The following is a 12144-nucleotide window of genomic DNA, read 5'->3' as shown; positions in this document are numbered from 1 at the left end:
GCACCTGCAGAGCCTTAAGCTGGTCTGGTCATCCAGATGGAGCAAGGTTAAAAGGCATCTCAAACTCAGAGAGCGATAAACAGGCCATTCAGCTCATCAAATCCATGCTATCAAATGGCATTTTATAGTAATCCCATTGTTCCCATCAACTCCCATTCTGCAGATTTTTCCATTCTGCTGCACACAAGGGGCAGTTTACAGAGGCCAATTAACCCCCAGCAGCCCGTCAATCTCAGGGTGGAAGGAAACCCACGGGGCCACAGAAAGAACGTGCAAGCTCCACATAGTCAGCATCCAAAGCCAGGAGTGAATTCAGGTCTTTGGTGCCGCGAGGCAAAGGACGGCTCGACTTAGATGCTCTGCTCTATTGTTCTTATGTCATAGTCGTCAGTATGAATGGGGAAATAATGAATCTCTTTTTGAATTTCTTTTTAAAAATCTCTTCCAATCTCAAATAAAAATGTAATATCAAATCTAATCCCATTCAATAACTTCACTCAATATAATCCCATTTATATTTCACACGTTTATTTATATTTTTATTTGTATTTCACACGTGTATATTGAGCTTATATCACAACAACAATCGTACTGAATGGTGGGACAGGGTTGATGGGCTGAGTGGCCTACTGAATCTCCTTTTTGCTTGTGTTCTTGCGCTGGGATCACACTGGTACATACACCCAGTGGCCACTTTATTAGGTATAGGAGGTACCTAATAAAATGGCCACTGAATGTATTAGATCACACTGCTTCAAGGAAACACTTCTCACTTCAGCAGAACCGCAGAGCAGATGAAGCCACCTTGCTGTAAGATTACAATAACGTTCACTATTGCTACGTGCTTTTGCTGATTCTGAGAGTCTGACAAATGTTTGGTCTCCTTTGTGCTTGGATGACCTGACAACTGAGCTGAGCTGGCACCAAACAGAGCAGAGAGAGGGAATCAACAGTCTCAGCAGATTCCTGACTGAAAAGGCAAAGTATTAGGTGACTGAACATTCCACCAAACTCCCCCCCCCCCCCACCAAGGCTTCATTCATTCAACATTGAGATTGTAAGTAAATGCTGGTTGTAGTAGGAACATAATTGTTCACTCCCAATTGGCACACTATTGCAAACAGAGCACGTCCGTTTCCATAGAGACCATGCACCAACTGTCACATAGCGAGAAATGGAACCTGAAACAATACAGAAATCTTCATTAAACATTGCAGCACCTTCAACTCAGTTACCCATTCCTCGATATATGCTTCCTCTTTTGGGTTCAAGGGTCAACCAGAGACTTGCTATGACAGAAGCCAGCACTCGCACTGAGATTCAGTGGTACTTTTCAGGAGTTATCCAGTTTGTCTGCTCAGGTAAACAGGAGCCATGGTTAAGAAGTCCTGTCTAATATCCCCCCACTTTTAATCAATGAAGAGCCAATTAAAAGAGGCAGCATAAGGCCAGGAGTGGGGATGTTCACTAATGATCACACAATGTTCCATTCTGTAGGCACATCGTCAGCAAATGAAGCAGCTTATAGCTGCAGGCAGTAAGACTCCACACAACGTTCAGCCACGCTCTGATAAACACTAAGCAACATCTGTGTCACAGTTGTCCCAGGCAACGTAGTAGTGCAATCACTCAAGACGAGTATGATGTTCTCCCAAGGGGTTGTCCATTGGTGGGTCCTTGGCTGGCTGCAGAGGCCGATCTAGGATCTAGGATCCCAGATACTCTGGTGCGAGAGTGGGCGGGAGTAAGTGGTGGCTGGGGATGGGTCTTTTGGTTGTTCAGTCTCTCCTTTTGCAGCTGCTGCTCCCTCTTTGTGGCACAATGGAGGTCACTCTCATTTAGTGCAGCTCCCTCTTGAACAGATTTCCTCCAGGCATATCTATTCAGTGCAACGTCTTCCCAGTTTTTAGATGTAATGCTGAATTTCTTCAGGCTGATGTTGGTATTATTTTTAAAGCATTTCCTTTGCCCACCAGGGGCTTGCTGATCATTCTTCAGCTGGAAGTAAAGGAACTATCTGGGGACACATCATTTAGACATCCGGAGACATAACCTATCCATCCGAGTTGGTATTGATTTATCCTGTTGGAGATGCTGCTTTGTTGGAATCCTCCAGTATGCAGGTGTTAGCGTGTCTGTCCTTCCAGCTGATCCTCAAAATCTTTCATAAGGATCTTTAATGGTATTGTTCCAGAGCTTTCAGCTGCCTACCGTAGTTGGTCCATGATTCAGCTCCATACAGTAATGTAGGAAGGACAACTGCTCTATAGACCTGTTTTAGTTGGACCTGTAGGTCACAATCTTCAAAGACTCTTTTCCTTAATGTTGCATAGGCTTCATTAGCACTACTCAGGTGTTGATCTTTGAGTCGACGCCTGCTTTTGAGGAGAGAATGTTGCCAAAGCAGGGAAAGTGGTCTGCATTTTCAAAGGTGATATTGTCATCTTTTATGGAGGGCTGGATAAATGACTGGTTGGGTCGTGGCTGGCATGAGACCTGTGTCTTTTTTATATTCGAGACAAGCCTTGGCAAAGACATTCAGGGTACATCAGAGGTCTTCTTCAAAGTGTGCTTCGATGGCGTTGTCATCCACATACTGAAGCTCCATGATATTGGAGGTGCTGTCCTTTTCCTTGGCCTTGAACTGGTTGACGTCAAAAAGCCTGCTGTCCATTCCGTACACCATTGAGATTCCCTGTGGCAGGTCTTGGCCGATGAGGTGAAGGATGGTAGCAATAAAGATGGCAAATAGGGTGGGCACTATGATACAGCCCTGTTTAACCCATCATGCCAGCGAAGTCCTCAACTAGACCAGATGGACTGCACCCCAGTATTCTGAAGGAGGTGACTGCAGAGATTTTGGAGGAATTATTAGTGACCTTTCAAGAATCACCAGATTCTGGGATGGTTACGGAGGACTGGAAAATTGCAAAAGCCACTCCACTTGTTAAGAAGGGAAGGAGGCAAAAGAGAGGAAATTATAGACCAGTCAGTGTTTTGGGAAGATGTTGGAGTCTATTAATAAGGATGAGGTTTCAGGGCACTTGGAGGCACATAAAATAGGTCAAAGTCGACATAGTTTCCTTAAGAGGAAATTTTGCCTGACAAATCCGTTAGAGTTCTTTGAGAAAATACCAGACAGGATAGACAAAGGAGAGTCAGTGGATGTCAGTTACTAGGATTTTCATAAGGCCTTCGACCAGGTGCCGCCCATAAGGCTGCTAAACAAAATTAGGGCCCATGGTATTATAGGAAACATACTAGCATGGATAGAAAATTGGCTGACTGCAGCAGGCAAAGAATGGGAATAAAGGGATCCATTTTGGATTGGCTGCTGGTGAGAGTGGTGTTCCAAAGGGGGTCGAAATTGGGACTGCTTCTTTTCACGTTATATGTCACGTTTTGTGGCCAAGTTTGTGGACGATATGAAGATACTGTAGGTGGAGGGGCAGTTACTGTTGAGGAAGCCGGGAGTTTACAGAGAAACTTGGACAGATTAGGAGACTGGGCAAAAAAGTGGCAGATGGAATATAGTGTAAGGGAGTGTATTGTGATGTACATTGACAGAAGGAATGAAGGCATAGACTATTTTCTAAATGGGGAAAAATAGAGAAATCTGACTGGCGATTTGGAAGTCCTTGTGCAGGAATCCTTTGAAGTTAACTGGCAGGTTGAGTCAGTGGTAAGGAAGGCACATACTGTACAACATTAGCATTCATTTCAAGAGGACTAGAATATAAAAGCAAGGCACAATTGAGAGCATCCTGACTGGCTGCATCACTGCCTGCTATGGGAACTGTACCTCCCTTAATTGCAGGACTCTGCAGAGAGTGGTGTGGACAGTCCAGTGCATCTGTAGATGTGAACTTCCCATGATTCAGGACATTTACAAAGACAGGTGTGAAAAAAGGGCCCGTAGGATCATTGGGGACCCGAGTCACCCCAACCACAATCTATTCCAGCTGCTACCATCCGGGAAGCGGTACCGCAGCATAAAAGCCAGGACCAACAGGCTCCGGGACAGCATCTTCCACCAGGCCATCAGACTGATGAACTCATGCTGATCTGAGTGTACTCTATATTACATTGACAGTTCTATTTATGAAATTATTATAAATTACTATGATGTAACATAAAGATTTTTACTCCTCATGTATGTGATGAATGCAAGAAGTAAAGTCAATTCAATTCCTTAATGCCGAGGATTAATAAGGCATTGGTCAGCCACACTTTGCAGTATTGTGAGAAGTTTTGGGCTGCTTATCTAAGAAAGGGTTACATTAAAGAGGGTCTAGAGGAGGTTCATGAGAATGATTATGGAAATGACAGGGTTAACGTATGAGGAGCTTTTAATGACTTGAGCCCATAGTCATTAGAGTTCAGAAGAACTGGGGGGTGGAGGGAATCTCATTGAAACCTATTGAATATTGAAAGGTCTAGATAGAGTGGATGTGGAGAGAACATTTCCAGTAGAAGGGGAGTCTAGGAACAGCGGTCACATCCTCAAAATACAAGGACATCCCTTTCGAACAGAGCTAAGGAGGAATTTCTTTAAACACAGGATGGTGAATCTGTGGAATTTGTTGCCACGGATGGCTGTGGAGGCCAAATCATTGGGTATAGTTAAAGCAGAAGCTGATAGGCTCTTAATTATGAATGGTGTTACGAAGTTATAGGGAGAAGGCAGGAGAATGGGGGCAGGAGAATGAGACTGCCTTTTTCCGATCTACTGTATGAAAGCCAAGTACAGGGATTGTCTTTGTTCATGGCATTTTTCCTGTAATTGGCGTGCTGTGAAGATCATGCCTGCGGTACCTCTAGATGGGCAGCAACCGCACTGTGATTCATGGAGTACTTCTTCAGGTGGCAGAAGGAGTCAGTTGACAAGGATACGTGCAAGCACTTTGCCTGTTGTGGACAAGAGGGAGATGCCTCTGTAATTGCTACAATCTGCCTTGTCTCCCTTCTTGAATATGGTCTCTGTTAGAGCATCCCTGAGCTCTGAGGGCAGCTGTTCCTTTTTCCAGACCTTCAGGAGCAAGGTGTGTACAGGGCACAGGAGTGCTGGTTCATATTCCTTGAGGATCTCTGCTGGGATCACATCAGAACCAGTGACTTTGTTGCTTTTCAGGCTCCTGATGGCATCATGGACCTCCTTCCTACTGGGAGCCTCCCCCATTTCTTCCCTCACAGGTTTCTGGAGTATTGGTTAGTAACTTCTGGTTCAGCAGTGCCGTTGTGCTTAAGAACTTCTTGAAAGTCCTCTCTCTATTGATTGCTGATATTGTCTGATCCTTTAGTAAGTTCCTCCCGTCCTTCAAGCACAGGCGGTTTAATCCACAGTTACTTGGACCATAGACTGCTTTGGTGGCACTGAAGAAGCCTCTTGTATCACCAGAACCTACCAGTTTCTAGATTTCCAGTGCTTTCTCAGTCCACCAAGATTTCTTTAGCTCCCTCACCCTGCATTGGATATTTGCCTTGGCTCTGGAGTAAGTTTCTCTTTCGGCCTTGCTGCCGACATCATTCTGCCAGGCACAAAAGGCTTTCCTTTTCTTGGAGATAAGTCGTTCTGTTTCTGTATTATTATCATCTAACCAATCCAAATATTTTCTGAACTTTTACCCACATATATATTCGCAGGTATTGAGGATGATGGACTTTAGCAAACCCCATTGTTCTTTGATATCCTCCAGATATTCCCACTGGAGTTTTTCCCTAAACGAGACCTGAAGATGCTGGTGGGTGGCAGTGTCAAGCAGACTCTCAAGTTTTGGTCTTGGCTTGATCTACTTCTTATGAACCCTCTTCTTTTTTGTGACTCTGATGGAGATGGTGGAGCATATCAGGTGACGATCTGTTCAGCAGTCATCTGTGCCAATCATGGCCCTTGTGATATTCACATCACTGTAGTCCCTAGCTTGGACAATGACATAGACAATGAGATGACACTGTTTAGATCAGAGGTGCTGTCTAGATGCCTTGTTTTTTTTTCTGGTGGAAGATAGTGTTTGTGAGGGTAAGATTTCGCTCAGCACACGTGGTGAGAAGTAGCACTCCATTTGAGTTGATGTTGCCAATACCTTCCCTTCCAAAGCTGGAAGTCCCAGTTTACCCTGGCAATGAAATCCGCTAAGAGAATGACCTTATCCTCTTTGGAGGTATTTGACAATGTTGTGTCTATTGCAAGCATAGAGGACTCTTTTTCATACTCATTTGAATACAGAGCTGGTACATAAGCACTCTTGACGGTTGCCATCTAATTGTTGGCAAACAGCAAACAGATTACCATGAGACATTCACTGATCCCCACAGGAAGTTCAGAGAGTTGATTGACAAGCTGGTTCTTTATTGCAAACCCGGGCTTGTCAGCTGCCTTCCCGTCCCAGAAGAAGGTGTAATCACCCTTCTCCTCCCTCAGCTGCCCTTTGTCTGCCAGATGGGTTTCCGAAAGAGCAGCTAGATCTATCTGATGATTGCAGCTTTCCTCTCTGGTCGCTCACTGATAAAGACTGCCTCCAATAGTAGAAAATCTAACACCCATTCCTAACATTCAGTGGTCCTCGTACCACTTAGTCTGCACCATCTGCACCATCTGCACCCTGTGGGTCACCAATGATGAGACCACCAGAACTCCAACTTCAACAGCCACAGAAATACTTCTGAACAAGAGAAGGTCATAGACTGTGTATCCTGTGCTGAGTAACTCACCTTCCTGAGATCTCAAAGCTTTTAAACCATCTACAATGCACAAGTCAGGAATGTGAAGCGATACCCTCCCTTTGCCAGGGTGAATGCAGCTCCCCAACAGCTTCCAGGAACATAGAACACAGAACACTACAACATATTACAGGCCCTTCGGCCCACAATGATGTGCTGTTACGTCACCTATTCTAAGATCAATATTACCCTTCACTCCTACATAGCTCCCCACCTTTCTATCATCCATGTGCCTATCTGAGAGTTTCTTAAATGCTCCTAATTTATCTGCCTCTACCAACACCCCTGGCAGGGCATTTCTTGCACCCATGCTCTCTGTGTGAAATATTTACCTCTACATCCCCTCTATCCTTTCCTCCAATCACCTTAACATTAACCATTTCTGCTCCGGGAAAAGGTCTCTCACTTGACCTATGCCTCTTATCATCTTGTACATCTGATATGAAGCTTCACATCATCCACGACAAAGTGGTCCACAAACTGGTACCCATCCACCAGCCTAAATATTCAATCCCTCCATGAGTAGCACACACTGGCTACCATGTACAGTATATTGTCTACCAAGTACATTCACGACCGCTATGTAAGAAATGACAAGGACATGGAAACACCACCACTGGCCCGTTGCCCTCTAAATCACACACCATCCTGACTTGCTCCTCCTTTGTCACTGGATCCACATCCTGGAACTCCCTCCTTTACAGTACAGGGGGAGAACCTTCACCAAAAGGACAGAAATGGTAGCTCACTGCTTCTCGTGGTCATGTAGGGAAGGGCAATAAATATATTTTATACAATATTTATCAGTAAAACCTTTATATTAATAAATAAGAGTGTTAATATTCATCTGCACTCAGAGACTACTCTATTAGGTACACCTATATACCAGCTCGTTAATGCAAGTATCTTCTCAGCCAGTCATGTGGCAGCCACTTGACACATAAAAGCATACAGACATGGCCAAGAGGTTTAGTTGTTGTTCAGACCAAACATCAGAATGGGGAAGAAATGTGATCTAAGTGACTTCAACCATGGGATGATTGTTGGTGCCAGATGGGGTGGTTTGACTATCTCATAAATTGCTGATCTCCTGGGATTTTTAACGCACAACAGTCTTTAGCGGCTATAAAGAATGGTGCAAGAAAGAAAAACATCAAGTGAGTGGCAGTTCTGTGGGCGAAAATGCCTTGTTAATTACTGAGTGAGGTCAAAGGAGAATGGCCAGACTGGTTCAGGCACACTGAAAGGCAAATAACCATGCATTAAAGGAATGATGCGTAGAAGAGCATCTCTGAACACACAACACGTCGAACCTTGCAATGGATGGGCTACAGCAGCAGAAGACCACAAACATACACTTCATGGCCACTTTGTCAGGTACAGGAGATACTTCATTAAGTGGTCACTGAGTGTATTTAATACATGATATTTCCAGTTTACTTATGAAAGGAGGCTTTCAGCTCACAGAACAATTAATAGTCTCTTGTAACCCATTCTCCGTAATTATGAAAATAAGCAGTGAGCCATCTCTCTGCTTCCACTGGTCATTGATGCATTGTTTCCTATGAAGACCAATTTCTGCCCCGGGTACAAATACCGCTCACTCTCCGGTGACTCAGTGCATTGCATACAACCCGCGTACATCACCGCCATTCTGGAAGGGGAAAGTGGCGTGCTGGGTCACTTCCATCCTTGCTGCGCAAACCGTGCACGCGCACGTGTAAGCCGCTGCTCCCGCCTTACCTTCTCCTTCATCTTCTCGATTTTCCGCACAGAGCTGCGCCGCTGCGGCCTGTCCTCGTGCCGCAGGAGGTTCACGTTAATGTCTCCCGATTTGCTGAACTGCTTCTCCTCCTGCTTCTCGGCCTCCTTCAACTTGCTCTCTGCGCTGATGCTTTCTGCGTGGTACATGTGGTAGGTTTTCATCACCTGAACGGGTGAGAGGACAGTTTAATGGCACCACCCCTATCCACAACCAGCTAGTCTATAACTAACCAGTGCCCAGTGCCTTCTGTGCATCTTGTGTGTTCTCCCAGTGACTGCACACAATTCCTCTGGCTGCCTTGGTTTCCTTCCGTATCTCAAAGACACGAAGGCCGGTCGGTTAAAATTGGTCACTATAAATTGCCACTCATGTGTAGGTGAGTAGGAAAGTCTGAGGGAATTGTACAATCCCAATCCTACCTCAGCAACAGATCAATACAGACTACCTCTTGCACTATCATGGACTTATCTCTGGTTGTGTAACTAACTTCTGGGAATTTCTCCTCCCTCCCTTCTCTCTCTTTCCATTCCCCATCCTGGTTACCCTCTCACCCCTTCTCTTCTCCTCACCTGTCCATCGCCTCCCTCTCGTGCCCCTCCTTCCCTTTCTCCATTGGTCCACTCTCCTCTCCTATCAGATTCCTTCTTCCTCAGCCCTTGACCATTTCCATCCATCATCTCCCAGCTTCTCACTTCACCCCCTTCACCCAACCACCACCTTTCCCCTCACCTATCACCTACCAGCTTGTGCTCCTTCTCTTCTTTTCTAACTTCTTATTCGGGCTTCTTCCCACCTCCTTTCCATGCTCAAAATGGGGGCTGTTCATTCCCCAGTGTAGACGCTGCCTGAGCTGCAGAGTTCCTCCAGCATTTTGTGTGTGTTTCTCGGATTGTGTTTCAATTTTGCACTGATGACTTGTTTTGCACAACTTGTTTGTTTATGGATAATTTCTGTTCTGTGTGTTGTCTGTTCCTATGTGCCTGTGATGCTGAGGTGAGCAAATTTTTCATTGTACCTGTACCTCACCTTACTGCTGCTGGAGACACGAAACTTAACTTCAGTGGAACGTAGAGAGAGTGGGATTGGTGTAAATGGAGGGTGACGGTTGGCACAGAGCTGGGGGATGTAAGGTGTAACCTCTGTGTTGTGTCTCCTTTTGCCTCATTCTTCAGGCTCTAGATGTGACAGGAAACACCAGCATTTATTGCCCATCCCTACTTTCCCCTTAGCTCAGTGGCTTGCTACACCATTTCAGACGCAACCACATTGGAATGTCTGTGGTTACGTACACAACAGAGCCAGCATGGATGGAGATCTCCTCTCTCCAAACCCCCATCCAGTATTCATGGTCATCAGCACTACGACTAGCTGTGTGATTCTGTAGTTATTTTGTTAAATGCACAGATTTGACATCTCAAGATTACTAGCAACATGCAAAAGAATGTTGGAGGAACTCAGCTGGTCAGGCAGCATCCATGGAGAGGAATATAGACAGCGAACGCTTCGAGCTGAGACCCTTCATCAGGACAGGAAATGAAGGGGGAAAAAGCCAGAATAAGAAGGTGGGGTGGGGGTGGGGGAATGAGTACAAGCTGGCAGGTGGTAGGTGAAACCAGGTGAGGAGGAAAGCTGGGTGAGTATTTCACCTATCACCTGCCGGGTCGTACTCCTTCCCCTACCCCCTCCTTCTCCTCCCCCCTCCTTCTCCTCCCCCCTCCTTCTCCTTCCCCCTCCTTCTTGTTCTGGCTTCTTTCCCCCTTCCTTTCTAGGCCTGATGAAGGGTGTTGGTCTGAAACGTTGTCTGTCTATATTCCTCTCCATAGATGCTGCCTGACCTGTTGTGTTCCTCCAGCATTTTGTGTGTGTTGTTTTGGATTTCCAGCATCTGCAGGATCTCCAGTGTTTGTGCTTGAAATTATGAATCCAGAAACCTCATCACTGGACTTCTACTGTATTCTATCCTTGAAGGTGGAGAGCAAAGTGATAAACTTTAGAGAGGGAACCTCAGAGATTATGGTGCAGTCAGCTTATGGTACAACTTCAACATTCAACGTCAGAAGGGGAGAATGTACCAGCGGATGTTATCGGGACAGGAAGGCTTCATTTATAAGGAAGCATTAGACAGGCTGGGGGCTCTTTCTCCCTGGAGTCTGGGAGACTCAGGGGTCATCTTATAGAGGCTTCTAAAATCATGAGGGGCGTAGATAAGGTTCATGGTCACAGTCTTTTTTCCAGGGTAGGGGCTTCTAAAACTACAGGGCAAACAATAGGTTTAAACTAAAAGAGGTAAGATTTAAGGGGCAGTTTTCTCATACAGAAATTGGTGGGTACATGGAGCAAGCTACTGGAAGAAGTGACAGAGGTCGGTGCCATTACATAATGTAAAAGGCATTTGGGCAGGTGCATGAATAGGAAAGATTTAGAGGGATATAGGTCAAATGCAGTTAAAGGGACTAGCTCAAGTAAACAACTGGGTTGGCATGGAGAAGTTGGGCTGAAGGGCTTCTTACTGTGCTGTGTAACTCTACTGATAAACAACCAATTTTCCAGTCATGTACAGGGCACCATGCGGCCATTTATTTTCCTTTTTTTGAATCACTGTTCTCAACAGAGGTGGACTGGGCCGTCAGTCAGATTAACATTCCATCTGAAACTCTGGGACATCACTTCTATTTGAAGTGACTTGTTGATTAATTTGTTGCCCAGAAGGATTTTATTTCAGTACATTCCTTTCAATCGACTCTGGGCTGAGACTGCAGTCCAACCTTGACACTGCTCCCTCAATTTATCATGATAACAGTTTCATTACAGTTCAATACATTGCTGATCACCTTCAAGGCCACTCCTGTAACACTCAATGAAAGTGCCATTAAGGGTATGGCGTCTATCGCTGGTTTACAGGAGAGAAATCACAGCTGAAAAATTCAGGCCTGATCATCCAGGAAAGGAGATTGAGAGGTCTAGATACCTTCCAAGTTTTGTGCTGTGGTCTATGAAAAAAATGGAGCACTATGTGGGAGGGAAAGGTTAGATTGATATGAGAGTAGGTTGAAAAGTTGGTACAGAACTGTGAGCTGGACGTCCTTACTGTCCTTACATTAGTTCTATATTCTATTATTATAACGGAACTGACGATAAAGGGATGCAAGGCCAGGTCACTGTGGCCCAGCATGCCCCATGCTCAGCAGTTCCTGTTTGGGAATATTGAGAGAAGAATGAGGAAAGCAATTGTAGAGGGGATTGGTTACAATTGCACACTGTTTTGGTGCCGTTACCGAAGAAAGGATATTGGAGGTAGTCCAGGAGAGATCAATTCCTCAGAAAAGATTGTTGTTCTGTCAAAAGAGTTTAAATAGGTTGGATCCATATATTATTCATTTCATTAGGGAGATCTCATTGAACCCTACCGAATACTGGACATGGTGGACATGGAGAGAATGTAAGGGCATCTAGGATCCACGGACACAGCCTCAGAATAAAGGGATATCCATTTAGAACAGAGATGAGGTGGATTTTTTTAGCCAGGGGGTGGTGGATCTGTGGAATTCATTGCCACACTGAGCTGTGGAGACCAAGTTGTTGCATTAATTAAGGCAAAGACTGATGGGTTTTTGATTGATGGGGGGGGGTTAAAGGTAATGGGGAGAAAGCTGCAGAAT

At 45.2% G+C, this 12144-nt stretch overlaps 1 protein-coding gene across 5 annotated transcripts in view; it reads right to left on the bottom strand.

The window, feature by feature from the left end:
- Positions 1–12144, bottom strand: part of srgap3 (SLIT-ROBO Rho GTPase activating protein 3) — a 301106-nt gene that overhangs the window by 119795 nt on the left and 169167 nt on the right. For all 5 annotated transcript variants that reach the window (XM_072280674.1, XM_072280676.1, XM_072280675.1 and 2 more), the window contains exon 5: positions 8464–8649. In XM_072280674.1, coding sequence (XP_072136775.1) covers positions 8464–8649 — 186 coding nt within the window. The remainder of the gene's footprint in view (positions 1–8463; positions 8650–12144) is intronic.

This window comes from Mobula birostris, chromosome 16, assembly GCF_030028105.1.
Source record: "Mobula birostris isolate sMobBir1 chromosome 16, sMobBir1.hap1, whole genome shotgun sequence".
NCBI lineage: Eukaryota > Metazoa > Chordata > Chondrichthyes > Myliobatiformes > Myliobatidae > Mobula > Mobula birostris.
Note: the sequence above shows the minus strand (reverse complement) of the source record. Positions and strands in the feature narration are given on the sequence as shown.